A 17,849-nucleotide genomic window follows, 5' to 3' on the forward strand; every position below is an offset into this window, starting at 1 on the left:
GGAAGCAGCCCTCTGACCCCAGACCTTGAGGCCCCTCCCCACTGCCATGCAGACACTGGCACCTGAGCCCCTCAGTTTGGCCCTTTACTTGGCAAATACAATCAGTCCTCATTTTTCACAGATTCCACTTTTACAAGTTGGCCTATTTGCTGAACTTTTCTTGTCATCCCACAGTCAATACTTGGGGTTTCAGGAACACTCACAGAGTGGCAGAAACCTCATTACCTGACACTCCTTCCCAGCTGAGGGGACGCTCTGCCTTCTTTTAACTATTATACTGTCAACAACAGTCCTGACCACAATTTATATTTAATTTTTTTGGTACTGAGGATTGAACCCAGAGGGCTTAACCACTGAGCAACATCCCCAGCCTTTTAATATTTATAGAGACAGGGTGTTGCTGAGCTGCTTAGGGCCTAAGTTGCTGAGGCTGGCCTCAAACTTGCAATCCTCCTGCCTCAGCCTCCCAAGCAGATGGAATTATAGGTGTGTGCCACTGTACCCAGCTCTTGCCACAATTTCAGTGCCACATTTTTGACATGTTTGTGCTTTGGGTTGATCTGGACATTTCGATTGGCTCCCTCAGGATAGTGAAGAAGAGCTTCCCCATGCTGCCACCTAAGAGGTCATGATGTGCCTGGTGGAGAAAATCCACCTGCTAGATGAGCTTCATTCAGGCATGAGTGACAGTGTGGTTAGCCGTGGGTTCAGCGATAAGGAGTCAAAAGGAGGCTACATCCAGGAAATGGGAGATTGGCTAATACGAAGGTGAGTTTGCTTTGTTAACCGTGAAAGAAACATCTGCAGGATATGAGGAATTTAAGGACGAGATGGAAGAGGGGCTAAATTTGGGGACTCTGGCATCAGTGCAGATGAGCTCAGAAGAGATTAGACAGCACCAGCATTGCTGCGAGGCTGAAAGCCAAAGAGATTTACAGTCCCGTCACCCAGGGTCAGGAAAATGCTCAACCATTTCTGGGGGGTGTTTTATTATAAAGAAATCTTCCACGAAATCAGTCAGAAAGCATAGGTTAAATAAGGTGTCTTTAAGCAGAAACACATATAAAGCAGTTTTACACTGACTGGTGGACAAAAATGTTGTGACCAGGTGGCGCATGCGACTTGGGAGGCTGAGGCAGGAAGATCGTGAGTTCAAAGCCAACCTGGCAACTTAGCAGGCCCTGTCTCAAAATATAAAAAATGGGTTGGGGATGTGGCTCCGTGGATAAGCACCCCTGGGTTCAATCCCCAGTCCTAAAACAACAAAATAACAAACCCTAAAAACATCTGGGGATGTAACTCAGTGGTAGAGCACTTGCCAAGCATGCACGATGACCTGGGTTTCATCTCCAGCACTTGTAAATACCTGACATTTCTCTGATCCAAATGCTTTAAATGTGCTAATTCAATCAGTATTGTCAATTACAAAAATGTGGACATTTCCCCTCTACCCTCCACGTGATGTACTATGGCTGACAGGATGCTAACCCACGTGAATCACTCAGACTTAAGAAGAGCATGCCCTTTGTGTTCCTAGAATCCTCAAATACCATGTGAAAAGGACCAGGCTGGCCTGTTTGATGACAAACATGTGTGGCCCCGTCACCCCTGCCAGCCCAGCTGCTTAACAGATGAGGCCACCCAAGATCAGCCCGCCCCCCAGCCAAACTGCCAGCTGATTGTATATGCATGAGATCAGCAAAGCCCTGGGTCAGAAAAACTGCCCAGCACACTCATGAGTTACAGAAATGTTTTAAGCCACTCACTTATGGGGTGGTTTGGTGTGTAGCAAAAGTTAACTAGTATCAGAGACTTGGGAGGCTGAGGCAGGAAGATCGCCAAGTTCAAGGCCAACCTGTGCAACTTAGCAAGTCCCTGTCTCAAAATAAAAAATAAAAAGGGCTGGGGGTATAGTTCAGTGGGAGAGCCTCCCTGGGTTCAGTCCCTAGTACCATAAACAAAACTGATTAAGCTCAGCGGCTTGGGAGGCCGAGGTAAGAGGATGGCGAGTTCAAAGCCAGCCTCGGCAACTTAAAGGGGCCTAAGCAATTCAGAGAGACCCTGTCTCTCAATAAAATATTAAAAAGGGTTGGGGATGTGGCTCAGTGGTTAAACTTCCTGGGTTCAATCCCCAGTATCATCGACAAAAATTGACACACAACTCCATTTTGTGGATGAAGAAATTGAGGCACAGAAATGAAGTGACCTGCTGAAGGTCCCAGAGCTGTTAAGCATAATGGGATTCGAAAAGTCAGGCCGCCCAGCTCCAGAGGCCAAGCTCTGCCAGCTGTCCCGCAGCCAAGTCACTCCACACATTTCCAAAGCTCCCCTGCTCACCTACTTTCCCAAAGGAGGTTAAAGGTAGAACATGGCCTTAGGTGGCCTCCCAAGTGCCCAACAGGAGACCGGGAACTCTGAATGACCTTTGCCATTTTGCATTTTCAATGCCCTTCGGGTCTGCAAAGTGCTCTTCTGACTCATTTCCACCATATAAAAATAAGAAGGCCGCCCAACATCCAAGGATGAACGAGCAAAATGCGGTAAATACAAAGGAATCGTCTCCCATCTTAAAAAAAATTCTGACTCGTGCTACAATATGGATGATTTTATTTTTTTGAGACCAGGGATTAAACCCAGGGGTACTCAGCCACTGAGCCACATAACTGAATACACCGAACTGTATTCAGTTGCTTAGGGCCTCACTAGGTTGCTGAGGCTGGCTTTGAACTCCTGATCCTCCTGCCTCAGCCTCCCAGGCTGGTGGGATTACAGGTGTGCGTCACCGCAACCAGCCAGATAAAAGTTCTACCACCTCAACAACTACAAATCTTTATAAATTCTTTATAGAAAACCAAGTTGTAGAAAAGGTTTTTCCTTTGTAAGGAAAAAACACTGGATGGATGGGTGTGGGCATTTCCAGAGATATAAAACCACCACTACACTATTGAAGCCAGAATTGGGGACAGGCAGTTAGTGTAGAAATAGGGGATCAGGTCAAATGGAGGCCATGAAAGCCATCTGCCTCTGGAAGTTGGAGACTGCCCCTGGGAGAAAGGAATGTCAAGAATCTCTGGAGCCCATTGATTACCAGATTAACCTGCCCTTATCAAGGACTGCAGGGAAGGTGCTGCTCATTAACAGCCCCTGGGCCCTTGCCTGGCTGAATCACTGTAAACCACCCCCCCCCCCCCCACTTTATGCATCTCACCTGCAAAACCAGGCCTAGTCAGGTAGGCAGGAAGGAGAGATAAGGCGGGGAGAGAACTGGAGAACAAGAGACCTTAACCTATAACAGATGTAGGGTGCACTCACTTCTTGGGACTTTAGAACATCAGCCATGGCCCCCTTCTCCCTCCCGGGAGAAGGGTTTTAAATAAAACCTGCTTAATATGCTTGCCTTGGTGTGCTTCTCTAGTGTTCAAACTTCAATGTTAGAGGGAGCAGAACTCGTCACCAGTAAACAGTGGTATCACTGTGATCTCTGATTTTTAAAAATATAGAACAGGAGATATACATCAACTACACTAGGAGGTAGAAGGTTACAGGAACTTGTTTTCTTCATTTTGTTTATTTCGTAAGTTTTCCACAATAAATTCGAACTTTTTTTTTGAACCCAGGGGTGCATAACCACTGAGCTACATCCCCAGCCCTTTCTATTTTTTTAAGGCAGGGTCTTGCTAAATTGCTGAAACTAGCCTTTAATTTGTGGTCCTCATGCCTCAGCCCCCCAAGTTGCTAGAATTACAGATGTGTGCCACTGGGCCTATTTTTTTTTTTTTATTTTGAGAAAGGTCTAAGTTGCCCAGGATCATCTCAAACTTGGGATCCTCCCATCTCAGTCTCCCAAATAACTGGGATCACAGGTATGAGCCACCAAGTCATTTTTTTTTATTTTTTTAAACAAAGCTGAAATTCAATCTCATACAAGGACTCCATTGTCGGACACATTATCTCATTTAAGTCTTGAGAACAATGGTGGTAACTTGAGTATCTGCATTTCATTGATGAGCATGCTGAGGACATGACAGACATCTGAAAGGACCCTCTTTGAAGGCATCTCTCAGACAGCAGCCTTGCTGTGCTGTGAGGTTTGTAAATACAAAAAGGAAGGGGGTTGGAGATAAGGCCAGAGGAAGAAAACAGGAAGCCCCACTTGGCAGCAGCTGGAGGTGGAAATGCCCTTTCACCATCAGGAAGGTCAGAGGAACCTTCATGCCACCTGGCACAAGCCCAGGTGAACCTCTGTCCAGAGGAAATGCACCACCTGCGCCAGCCTCAGCCCTCAAACTCCTTCAAGTTCCCTGGCTAAAGACCAACGAGGTCCCTTGGGCTGAGGGGTAGGAACACTTATCCTTCTCCACCCTCCTACCTCCCCCTCCACGCCTGCAAGAAGGAAGTCATGGAGGCTTGCGAGCACAGAGCCCGGCACCATTCCCTCTGTGTTCATCTTGTCATCTTCCCACTGGGAGTGTGTCCGTCACCTCCAGGACCTGGGCATTACCTGATCAGACTTGATGACTAAGTGGTAGTGCTTGTCACGACTATTGTCCTTGCTAGGCAAAAGAAAGGATAAGAAGGAGAAGCCGGGCGTTGTGGTGCACGCCTGTAATCCCAGGAGCCCGGGAGGCTGAGGCTGGAGGATCATGAGTTCAAAGCCAGCCTCAGCAACTTAGCAAGGCCCTGAGCAACTTAGGGAGACCCTGTCTCTAAATAAAAAATAAAAAGGGCTGGAGATGTGGCTCAGTGGTTAAGCACCCCTGGGTTCAATCCCTGGCTAAAAAAAATAAATAAATAAGAGGAGTGAGGGGGAGAGAGGGAGAGAGGAGGGGAATGAGATAGAAATCCAGTCCCTCCCAGCAGACTGGGGTCTCCCGATCCAGCTCCCTTCCACTTCTTTCCCCATGGAAGAACATCTGAGGTATAGAAAAGAAGGAAGTGGTGTGAAACCTACTCACGATGTGTCAGAGCCAACAGGGACCTACACATCCACTGAGATTTAGATGAACACAACCCCAGACGAAGCTGGCTCTGCCCATCATGTTCCTACCCCTCTGCTTGCCTAGCTACAAGGCAGGGGAGTCGCTGTAAAAGGGCCACGGAGACTTCTCAAGGCAGGTCAAAGAACATCTGATCTGCTGGTGGCCTCCCGGCCCCACCATTCTCTGGTCTGTTCATTTATTCCTTTGCTCGGTATCCGAGTACCTTGTACATATTGGTGCTGCAGACACTGAACTAAACAAATGTCCTGTCCTTGTGGAGCCTCGCTGACTATAAACAAGTAAACTCCAACAAGTCGGATGGTGACAAGTGCTTGGAGGAGAAACCAACCTAAGAAGGAAGGCTGGGGTGGTAGAGATGGGCTGAGAGTTTCCTTCTGGTGGTGCATGCCTATAATCCTGGCAGCTTGGGAGGCTGAGGCAGGAGGATCGCCAAATTCAAGGCCAGCCTCAGCAATATCAAGGTGTTAAGCAACTCAGTGAGACCCTATCTCTAAATAAAACATAAAAAGGGCTGGGGATGTGGCTCACAGTGGTTAAGCGTCCCTGGGTTAAATCCCTGGTACCAAAAAAAAAAAAAAAAAAAAAAAGGTTAACTGGGCCTCGTTTTCAAAATTCCATTTGAGCAGAAACTGAAAGACAGTAAGCTATGAAAATGCCAGGATTAGGACAACACCAGAGAGAACAGCAAGTTCAAAACCCAGAAGCAGAGGGCAGGCTTGACATCAGCACAGCCAAGCAGGATGCCATCCATCAGCTGGGGCGGCGGCCCTGGACACAAAGGTCCCTGACATCTCCAAGGTCTGAGCTCAGGGGACCAGGCAGGGAAGCTATTACTGCAACTAGAAGGGAATGCTTTCCACAGACTTTTCTTGGATCCTTCTCCTCCAAAACAGTACACGGGCTGCTTTTAGCACAGTTTGAATATCCCTTATCCAAGATGCTCAGGACCAAAAGCATTTCAGGTTTGATTTTTTTCAGATTTCTGAATATTTGCACATACTTCATGGGAATAGGACCCAAATCAAAACAGGAAATTCATTTATGTTTCACATATACTTTGTAAGCACAGCCTGAAGGTCATTTCATATGATATTTTTATTAATTTTGTGCACAAAACCAAGTTTCGTGGGGTGTCATTTCCTACTTCTGGTATGTTGGCACTCAGTTTTGGATTTTGGAGTGTTTCAGATTTCAGGTGTTTGCATTAGCAATGCTTCATCTGTAGAGACTTACAGGCTAAGAAGCAACAGACAATAAATTCAAGTGCTAAAGACTCTCAGAAAAGGGGATTTCATGATCTCTTGATATTCATCCAATGTTTCCACGGAATTATCAGAAATTTCTATTTAAGCCTACCCTTCCTGCTTCAACTTTAGGTCCCAGGCAGGCCTCTGAAACATTGCTGGAACACAGACACTTGCAGGGACAAGGTTTCAGGGTTTTGGAACCTGAGGATGGAAAGAAGGGTTTCTTCTCCCTGGAACACAGGAGGCCTGGGCAGGGCCCAGGGGAAGGTGGGAAGAGGGAGTGGTTGCTTGGGACTCAGTGCTGACCAACCAGTAATTGGAACTTTGTTGTGGTACAGCCCAGTGTACCCAGCCAGGGAGCAAGGGATCCGTCCAGAGTGCCATTCCGTGTAGGAATCAAGGCAAAATATATGACATGGCAAGGTCCAACATGAAACCTCAGTTCAGAGATCAGAGTACAAACCCCAAATGCCAAGACAGGGTCTCAGCAGGGTTGCAGTGGCACATGCCTGTCATCCCAGAGGCTCAGGAGGTTGAAGTAGGAGGATCTCAAGTTCAAAGTCAGCCTCAGCAACTTAGCAAGGCCCTAAGCAACTCAGCGAGACCCTGTCTCTAATAAAATACAAAAAAAAAAAGGGACTGGGGATGTGGCTCAGTGTTTAAGCATCCCTGGGTTCAATTCCCAGTACCAAGAAAAAGAAAAAAAAGAAATGATTATATCCCGGACCCTCATGCTCTATGGGTCTGATCGTAACCTGGTTCTAGATTAGTGGGGCTTAACTTCCTAAATGCTCACCGTACCATTATCTCCCCCAAGCCCCGCGCCCAAAATATAAGCTGTGTACACACACACGGAAAATAAGTTCTCCGAAACATTTTTGTAGTTGCTCACTAAACATTTTCTTTCAAGCAAGACTATTGGCAGCAGTGTCCTCGGTCACATAATCTGGTAGGGCTGGCACCTGGTCCTTTGTTACTGCATGACAATTGGGACCAACTTACTTAGATCTTTGGGAGGAAATCTGAGCACTTATCTCAAGACACCAGAAGGTTGGTGTTTCATGCTGGACACTCCAGGGTGGAAGTCCAAGTGGGCTCAGGTATGTGAAAAGTCCCCAGCCCAGAGCCTGGCACCCTGCAGGCACCAGTAACTTTGGGGGAGCTCTTTTCCTTCCCTGTTCACAGGGCCGGAGAGGTGACAAGCAGCACACCCTATCACATCACATCTGTGGCGAGACAAGCACATTATGAAACCAGAACCAATTTCCACATGACCTGAGTATAGCTGTCCCCACCCCAGAGTTTTCTGGTCTTGGTTCCTCAGTGCCTTATGTGGGTCCTCAGGACAAAGTCAGTCACTAGGAGAGTCACCAGGAGAGGAAGAGGAGTACCACCCAAGGCTCTGCACATGACCATAAGCAGGCCCAGCCGCCCAACTGGGGGAACCGGGGTACCAACACAGCCCATGCGTAGGGTCCTTCAAATGCCAGCATCCTATGAATGGGGTTCAGGGCTGGGATATAGCCTATCGGGGGAGGGAAGAAGAGACTGACTTCCCCTGGGGCCACCTCCAGTCACAGCATGTGAGCCTTCAACAGGAAACCAAAAGGTGCCCGCCAAACACGCCAGGGCTGGCGGGTCCCGGCAGGGGCGATGTCTCACCTGCCTGGCCACCCGCCGCGCCTCCCAGTAGGGCTTGGAGTCCTCCACAGCTTTGCCAATCTTCTTCACCAGTTCGTCCAGTTTCACCGTTGCCTCAACCAGAACAGAGCGGAACTTCTGTCGAGCATCCTGCAGCCAGGGGAAGCGGAGGAGACACGGGTCAGGCACACCCTGGCTTCGCCCAACCAGGAAGGGCTTTACCCGACGTACGAAGCCCTCCATTAACACTGAGGAGCAGCGTGCAGTGGTGCACGCCTGTGATCCCAGTAGCTCGGGAGGCTGAGGCAGGAGGACCGTGAGTTCACAGCCAGCCTCAGCAACTTTGCAAGGCCCTTAGCAACTTAGCGAGACCCTGTCTCTAAATAAAATGCAAAACAGGGCTGAGGATGTGGCACAGTGGTTAAGCATCCCCAGGTTCAATCCCTGTACAAACAAAACACCCTTACAAGACAGTGTCCAGATCAGCACCCCTAACAACTTTCTGCCCCAAGTCAATGACTTAGAATCACTAGCCACATGTGGCTATTGATCACTTGAAACTGGACTAAGGAAATGAGTGTGCAATTTAATTACTTAAATTTTTTAAATGAGTGTGACCAGAGACACGCTATACTATATTATACTATATTGGACAGCACAGTGGAGATTTTAAAAGTTCTGTGGCCTGGTGCAGTAGTACACACTCTGCAATCCCAGCAACCCAGCAGGCTGAGGCAGGAGGGTTCCAAACTGGAAGCCAGCCTCAGCAACCAAGTGAGACCCTAAGAAACTCTGCGAGATCCTGTCTCAAAATAAAAAGGGCTGAGGATATGGCTCAGTGGTAGAGTGCCCCTGGGTTCAATCCCCAGTACCATCAAACAATGTCACACACACACAGTTCTGTGCAGGTACTCAGGAGAAGAACATTCAGCTGCCTCTCTGGCAGCTCAGCTCCACTCTATATGATGGTGCCAATTCCCACACGCCCTCAAAGCCCTCAACCTCCTGACTCGGTCAACCTTCAACACTGAGTGCAAATCTGCCACAACCAGACCTGTGCTGGGACTGGGCATTGTCCTGCCCTTAGGTCATTTCAATCTGGTGAGTGACGCAGGTGTAACAGCCCTTCTGGAAACGGCAGTGCCAAGATAGGAATGGTACAGGTGTCATGGAACCCAGCAGCAGTGAATCTGGCCAGACCAGGTATTAGAGACTCATGGAAAACCTCCATAGCAGGATCCATACAGAAGCTTGAAGCACAGATGGTGACGGGCAGAAGGAAGCAGAAATACGGGGTCCCAAACAGGCAGGAGAGCATGCTCAGCCAAGATTGGGAAGTCAGTGGCATGGAGTTTGCACGACACCACATTCTGAAATGTGGAAAATGGCAAGAAATAAGGGAGACCACTCATCCTAGAGACAGCAATTAGCAACTTGGACGGGAATAAGAATTTGGAAGGAAGCAGGACCTGGTGGCACATGCCTGTAATCCCAGCGGCTTGGGAGGCTGAGGCAGGAGGATTCCAAGTTCAAAGCCAGCCTCAGCAACTTAGTGAGGCCCTAAGCAACTCAGTGAGACCCTGTCTTTAAATAAATTATAAAAGGGGCTGAGGCTGTGGCTCTGTGGTTAAGCAGCCCTGGATCCAATCCTGGGTACAAAAAAAAAAAATTGGAAGGAAAAGGAAAGTGAATGGTGTCAGCCTTAATCATATCATAAAAGTCCAGAAACCAGGTCCATAAGATACTGAGGAGGGGAAAATGAAAAAGAAATTCAGTCCCAGGTCTAGGAGGACATACTGGGGGATCAAGTTAGTACTTCTTACTCCTTTTCCTCTGGCATTTGCTTGACAGTTACATTGTGTGTGCGCACACACGCGCATGCACATGTGTACTCGTGAGTACATAGGAGTTGGAAAGGGGAACTGGATACTCCGAGAGGAACAACGCATGACCAAGGGGCTTCCCCGAGACTTAACAGTCATCCTGCTGGCAAAGCCCATGTTCCTCCTTCGCAATTAACTATCTGAAGATCTATTTCTACATATGGAATCACTGGGCCTCCTGGGGCTGAAGGAGTCTTGGATTCTTCCAATTCATCTCCTCTCGTGTATAAAGCTGTGAGCCTGCCACATAAGTTTGAAAATGTTGCCAGCTATTATGATTTGGAGGTGAGGTGTCCCCCAAAAGCTCACGTGTAAGACAATGCAAGAAGGCTCAGAGGAGAAATGATTGGGTGGTGAGCGCATTAACCCAATCAGTGAATGAATCCCTGATGAGATTAACTGAGTGGTGACTGGAGACAGGTGGGTGTGGCTGAGGAGGTGGGCATTGGGGGCGTGGCTTTGGGGCATATATTTTGTTGTCCCTGGAGAGTGGAGTCTCTCTGCTTCCTGGGTACCATGTCCCTAGCTGCTTTCCTCTGCCACACACCCTTCTGCCATAATGTCCTCCCTCACCACGGGACCCCCAACATGGAGTCAGATGTCTATGGACTAAGACCTCTGGAACTGTGAGCTCACAAACTTGTCCTTCTTAAAATTGTTCTCATCAGGTTTTTGGTCACAGTGGCAAAAAAAAATGATGAACACTGGCATTCCAGGCTATCAGCCAGGAACAGTGGCACATGCCTGTAATCCCAGTGGCTGGGGAGGCTGAGGCAGGAGGATCAAGAGTTCAAAGTCAGCCTCAGCAACTTGGTGAGGCCCTAAGCAACTCAGCAAAGCCCTGTCTCTAAATAAAATACAAAAGAGGGCTGGGGATGTGGCTCAGTGGTTGAGTGCCCCTGGGTTCAATCCCTGGTACAGGAAAGGAAAAGGAAAAGGAGGAGGAAGGAGGAGAAAGAGGAAGAGGTGCTGGGGCTAGAGCAAGGAAGACATTTGAACTTCATCCCAAGCACAGTGAGGAGTCACAGCGGGTTGAGGTATTTTTTTTTTTTTTTTTGAGCGGGGGATGGGCAAGGGAGATCATTTTTGCTTCTATTCTTTCTTTGCAGATTTTCTGGTTCATGACTAAGATGCTATCTCTCTTCCTGTACTAAACTCTTTCCCGCTTCTCTTCTTTCAGCCTTAAATCATTTCATAATCCAACCTCTTAACCTGGGTCTACGTGACTGGGTTTCTTCCAAATGTACATCTCACATTATTTCCCATGCACCCTCTGTCAGAAATAATTCAAGACTGCATTCTGCTGCAAAACAGAAAAGAAAATCAGTTTACCGGATGGCTCAATTGTGCATAGCAATCACAGAGCCATGATAACGCCATCGTTCAATGCTGACCACAGTGTAATTCTGCTGGGAGGACAGGGGATGGGAAAAGTGGGTACGTGGCAGAGACAGAGGGAAGAGATGAAAATCTCATCTTCCAGAATAGGGCATCGGCAGTAACTCAAACGCTAAAAACCAAAACTATTTAGTCACAGAGGTAAATTTGTCAATAATCAGATAAAATATATTAAACCGATACAGGAAAAGAAGTATCTCTAGAAATGGGGGTGAGAGAATGGGATCCTATTGGGGTTATGGTTAATCTCTTTTGTGTGTAGTGGCGGGGTACTGGAGATTGAACCCAGGGGCACTCTACTACTAAGCCACACCCCCAGGCCCCCCCCCTTTTTTTTGAGGCGGGGTCTGGCTAAGTAGTTGAGGCTGGCCTCAAACTTGCAATCCTCTTGCCTCAGCCTCCTCAGTCTCTGAAAATACAGGTAGGTACCTCCTTGATTTTCTTTTTTCTTTTTTTGTACCAGGGATTGAACCCAGGGGTGCTTAACCATTGAGCCAAATTTCTAGCCCCTTTAAATTATTTTTATTTTTATTTTGAGATAGGATCTTGCTGAGTTGCTTAGGACCTTGCTAGGTGGCTGAGGCTGGTTTTGAACTTGCAATCCTCCTGCCTCAGCCTCCTGAGCCACTGGGATTACAGGCGTGCACCACCACAGCTGGCACCATCCTGTTTTTCATTGTGGTAGAATTGCATGAAGAATTGTTACAAACAGGAACTGGAACTGATCAGATTCGGTTGCTACCTGGCTACAGATTTTTTTTTTTTTTCTTTTTTTCTTCCAGAGTATTTTTTAAAGATTCCTCAAGTGATTCTTCAGGTTCCACCAGCCTCTATAACACCCTTTTGCAACCATCTGTATTAAGTGTGTGCCCAAAGGATATTGACCCCAAGAGACTGGACATGAATGTCTCCCTCTGCAATTGCAGCTGTGCATCCAGGCTGATGCATGACCAGCTGACGGTCAACCACTGACAGGCTTCTTCCTCTAAAATTCAAAAGATAAACACACACACACATACACACACACACACAATGCTAATCACAAAGCCAGTCTTCCCCTGATGGTACCAAGCAAACCCAGGTCTTTCACTTTCCCAGGGGAGCACAGCTATTTAAACAACAATGCTCCTTTGGTACTGGGGTATGGGAGCCCACAAAACAAAATCTTTCCTGCCTGCCCAACCCAATGTCCCGGATCTTCCCTGGGCCTCATCCCCACTTCTCAGTCACTGATGAATCAACTCCGGTCTCAGAAGTGGTCATGTGACCAGGTCTGGACATGCAGACTCCTGACCACAGTGACTGGAGCTGGGGAGAGAGAGGATTCCTTTGGATCAATGAGACTGCGTTCTGCAACTTCTCTGAAGACTGCAAAACAGGAACTCTTCCCCACTCAGATGGCGGAAAGGAAGGAGAGGAGCAGGGAGGACTTTGTTTTGATTTTTTTCGGTACTGGGGACTGAACCCAGGGTACTTAACCAGTGAGCCACATTCCCAGTTCTTTTTATATTTTATTTAGAGACAGGGTCTCACTAAGTTGCTGAGGCTGGCTTTGAACTTGCAATCCTCCTGCCTCAGGCTCCTGAGCTGCTGGGTTTACAGATGTGCACCTCCATGCCTGGCATACTCCACGACAGCAACCCACTTCCCTTTACTTTTTGCTTTATTCATGTTACTTGGAATTGGGTTTCTATCACTTGCCATTGAATTAAGCCTTTAAAAAACATGCAGCTGAAAATATACCTTCAGGTAAGTCACGCTAATGAAGAAAGGGAGGTAAGGGCCAATCTACATTCCACAGCATGGCAGGGCACTGTAATTAAATACAGTTAACTGCTGGAGGGCTTCTGTCCCTGTCAATAAAACCATGTTCATAAGAAACAGAGTGGGTAGAATTTAACTCAACCTAACTTTGTAAAGATTCCCTTAAATCCATCTTAATAGCAGCCTGCCACATCCTAAAAGCAGCTCGCCACAAATGGATGTGTGTGTATCCTGCATTTTCCAGTTCAAAAAAAAAAAAGCTTTGACCACGATCCCCCATCTCCTACAATGACAGGAGGATGTGTCCTTCAAGATCAGAACGGGGGTGGGGGGGATGCTTTAGGAATGTCTGGGGCAGAGAATACCGTTTTCTCTGCAAGAAGTGACCCATGGTGGTGCCGTTCCGGACAAACTCCTCTCTGGGAGAAACAGCAGATCTTTCACCAGTCAAGAAAAGGAGCCCTTTACCACCCCAGGGCTGTTTACCAGCTAGTTGACTTGCCATCACCCTTCCCGAAATTCCAATATGGTCCCCTCTGCTGTGATGAGGCCTCAGATCCTCCCCTGCTGAAAACCGAGTCTCACTGGCTAGGTGACTCAGAGGGAGGGCAATTTATTCAAGCAAAGAACTGCTGACGGTGGCACAGTCTCCCTGTTGGAAAGTGTCAAAAGCACAGTCCCTCATCAGATAAGAACTGGAGCTAAACCAAGGCGGCCAGAGCCATTGCGTGCCTTGGAAACAAGTCCCTGTGTTCTGGCCAATACGTTGACCTCAGCCTCAATCGACTGGCTTGTAAACTGAGAACGATGGCCTTTCCCTTCACAAGCACCAAGGGAGATGAAGATGGGATGATGGTTGGTTTGTTGTTGTTGTTGTTTTAAATAACTGTCCTACATAGTAGAGATGACACACACTTCAAAGGCTCCTTAGTAATGCCATTTATAAATACGCCGCTTCAGCGGGTGCAGAGAGATTTCACAGGCATGAGCCTCGCCTTGCAATGACCCTGTAAGACGGGCTCAGCAAGAATCGCCACCCACAGAACCCTGGAGCCTGAGCGCTGTGGTGGCTCTGCCTGAGTTTGCACAGCAGGTAAATGACAGACGAAAGCACTTCCTCTTTCTGTAGCCATTCAACTCACCAGTGGTCTTCATTTTTTTTTTTTTTTTTTTTTTTTTTTTTTTTTTTTTTTTTTTGAGGGTAGTGGGTACTGGGGATTGAACTCGGGGCACTCAACCACTGAGCCACATCCCCAGTCCTATTTTGTATTTTATTTAGAGACAGGGTCTTGCTGAGTTGCTTAGAGCCTCACAGTTGCTGAGGCTGGCTTTGAACTCACGATCCTCCTGCCTCAGCCTCCCGAGCCGCTGGGATTACAGGCGGGCACCACTGTGGTCTTCGAAGTGTGGCCTGGGAGAGCCCCGGAGGAATGCCCTGAGACCATTTGTGGGAGTCTGCCTTTTGCACTTCACCCCCTCCTGAGTGTTCAATGAAACTTCCCAGAGGCTCCCTGACATGTGGCACCAACAGATGGAATGCAGGACTAACCAGGAGAATTGGGCTTCTCAAAAGCCAGCCACTGAAGAGACTTGCAAAAACACATCAAGCAATGACTCCTCGTTCAACTTTTTTGTTTATGAAAATGGTTTTCATAAAATACATTATTTATTATTTTGTGTGTGTGTGTGTGCGTGTGTGTGTGTGTGTGTGTTGGTAGGGATCAAACCTGGGGCTGTGTGCATGCCAGACAGATGCTCTACCACTGAGCCACATCTCCAGCCCAAAATATATTTATGTTCATATGTAATGGGCTTATTATCTTTTTGGTGAAATTAATACAGATTCTTAAAACTTCTTAGTTTCAATTTCCAATATGGCAACCATGGCTATAGCAAATCAATCGAACAAACAAGAATAAAGCAAACAAAAAGGTCTCTGGGGTATCTGAGGCCCAAAAATTTTAGGTTTGTTTCACGGTACCAAGGCACGGCCGAGACTGGCATGTCTTATGCACACTCTGAAAAGGCCGACCTCAAACCAGGGACGCCCATGCATTTCCAGTATAAGGAAAGTCATAGTTACTCCTCCTCAGAGCTCCTTTTAATCCTCCTGGCTTTGTAAGGGAGAAAGCCTCCATTTGGTATCATTGTCTTTAGTCCTTAGTACCTCTTTATATTTGCCGATCTCCTTTTTAAGAAAAGGGCCACTGGCCAGGCATGGTGGTACTTGGCCTGCAAACCCAGGGACTTGGGAGGCTGAGGCAGGAGGATCACAAATTCGAGGACAAACTTGCAACTCAGTAAGAACCTGTTTCAAAATTTAAAAGGCAGGGGGTGTAGCTCAGCACCAGAGCACTTGCCTAGAATGCATAAGGCCCTGGATCCAATCCCCAGTATGTGGGGGTGGGGGGCAAAAATTAAGGGGGAGCTGAGCCAGAGCTCACCACAGATAAGGGAATCTGCTGGAATCTTGTAAGCAAAACAATAAATCCATAGGAGTCAATGCCATGTTACGCTGAAAGTCACCAAACCATGCCCTTGTGAGCTAGGCAGTTTCCTCTATGTATATTCTTCTTCAATAAAAAGCATGCTTTTAAAAAATGTCTTTTCCTTCTAGAATTTTCCATGCATAATCATGAAGTTTGCTTTTTGGACAAACTAAAGTAAAAATGTGGATCGGCTTAAGGAACGATATGAAATAAGGAGTACAAAATAACAGCAGCAAACTAGAGGTAAGGAAGTGCTGCCCCAGAACAACAGCCCTGTCCCTGTTGGCAGGAACTTTCTAGAATCTTCAGAAAGGGCACCATTCAAACATTCTGATTCACTGACCAGTGATGAGGTGCCTCAACTGTTTCTCAACTGACTAGAAACCATGCTTTCTAAACCCATCCAATCTGTTCCTCAAGAGCACTTGTGGCAGCTACTAAAATACACAAAGAAACCTCTTCACAGTGCTTGGGAGGAATGGCGATAAGGCCTCTCCACGCTGCCTGATGGTACTTCCTTCATCTGCCATCCAATAAAAAAAAAAAAAAAAAAAAAAAACATAGCCTCAGGTGGTTAAATGAACTCTTGATGGGGCTAGAACAATAATATTTTACTTAATTTGATGAACTTCAATAATTTAAAGAGCTGCATGTGGCTCATGGCTGCCATATTGGACAGCACAGGCCTAGTCCCGGAGCCTCCACTTTGGAGGATGATACCGTACTCTTCCAGCCCCGCTTTGCTCGCGGGTTTTTCTTCTCTCAGCCCCAGTTCCCACAGGGAAGGGCTCTCACAGCCCTGTGAGAAGGGAAGCCAGAACAATCTGATTCTACCTGAAGAATCCTGCAGCGGAGATGGAAGCCCAGATTGCCAGGGTAGGGCAGCCTGCTAAGGGAGACAAACCAGAAAGGGAGAGGCATGAGGGTGCAGGAGCCAGGACCCAAGCAGAGGTGGAGAAGCTGGGGGAGGCTGAAGACCACCAGGGAGCTGGACCCAGAGCCAGACTCTCCGAGGGCCACACCTCCCGATCACCACACAGGCCCATCAGCAGTGAGATCCTCTGACCCGAGGAACTTGGTGGAAACAGACCCACATTACAGAAAAATGAATGCAAAGAAAGAGGAGGAGAACATGAGGATCTTTGAGTTAGGGAAACCTCTGGGGCACTGATGGAGACCAATGATCTAATCCCTGGCTCCTTTCTTTACCCATCTCAAGCCCTGACTTGGCCTTTTGGAGGTTCTGCCAGGCCCACTCCCTTCTATGAGGACTGTCAGCCACACAGCAGGGGAGCGTCGAGGCCATGCTTCTGATGCAAGCCCCTCTCTCAGGGATCACAACAGGAGTCAGAAGAGGGAGGAAGAGAGGGTGGGAAGGACAGTCAAAGAGACCAGAAAGAAAAGAAAATGAATGTAGAGAAAACCAGGAAGTAAGCCGGGTGTGATGGCACACGTCTGTAATCTCAGCGGTTCAGGAGGCTAGGGCAGGAGGATCGTGAGTTCAATACGAGCCTCAGCAACTTAGAAAGACCCTGTCTCTAAAATACAAAAAAGGGCTGGGGATGTGGCTCGGTGGTTAAGGGCCCCTGGGTTCAATCCCTGGTACCCCAAAAAAATCCAGTAAGTAGCAGAGAAGGGGTGTGTGATTATCTGGGGTCCTGCTTGTGAGCATGTAATAACAAGGTCATCTGATTTGTCATCAAACCAGGAGGCACCCAAAAGAGGCACCATTAACAGCTATGCTGGGACCACAGGCGTAAACCAAGACCGTCAGAGGCAGAGGAATGCACGGGAGAGGGGACAGGGGGATTCTTCCCTCCCTTGGGGTCCATGAGACTCCTATGACCTTCTGAAGTTTAGAGGGCTGTGGGACAAAGAGCAGGGACATCCAACTGTAGCATGGGCATTGCACAGCTCCAGGCCCTGGGCAGGCCCCTCGACAGCTTTGGTGACAAGGCTCAGCCCTGACCGTGGTATTGCATTGCCATTCTGATTCTGAACCAGCAAGAGGAAAGGAGAAAGACAAGATGGAGGGTCACCACGAGTTCTTTCCTGCAGTTTCTCTCCTCTGAGGTTAACGAGGGTTTTGGAACCTTTTCAGGCCTCAGTAGAACCCGCTCCCTCTTCGGCAGGAAGGCTCTGGTTTGGAAGTCTGATTTAATGTCAGGGTTCCCGAACAAGTGGCGGAGCACCCAACCCCCAGATTATCACCGCCTTCCTCTGCATCTCTGGCCAACATCAAGACTGCACAGCCGAAGGGAGGAGGTGACATTCGGAGGCTGAGTTATGAGAGGTGTTAGATCTGGGAATGGGAGAAAGATAACTTTTTATTTTAAATTAATTCCAGACTTGGGGGGCAAGGAGGAGAATGAAGGTAAGATGAAAACACAAATGTCTCTTTACCCTGAATATCTGGATGCATATTTT

The 17,849-nt window shown here is 47.8% G+C and overlaps 1 protein-coding gene across 1 annotated transcript in view; it reads right to left on the reverse strand.

Annotated features, from left to right (window-relative positions):
* SH3BP5 (SH3 domain binding protein 5) overlaps nucleotides 1-17,849 on the reverse strand; it is a 74,937-nt gene that overhangs the window by 39,327 nt on the left and 17,761 nt on the right. Inside the window, exon 3 of the mRNA XM_079114424.1 lies at nucleotides 7,910-8,038. Within this exon, the coding sequence (XP_078970550.1) occupies nucleotides 7,910-8,038 (129 nt within the window). The remainder of the gene's footprint in view (nucleotides 1-7,909; nucleotides 8,039-17,849) is intronic.

This window comes from Sciurus vulgaris (assembly GCF_902686455.1).
Source record: "Sciurus vulgaris genome assembly, chromosome: 16".
Lineage (NCBI taxonomy): Eukaryota > Metazoa > Chordata > Mammalia > Rodentia > Sciuridae > Sciurus > Sciurus vulgaris.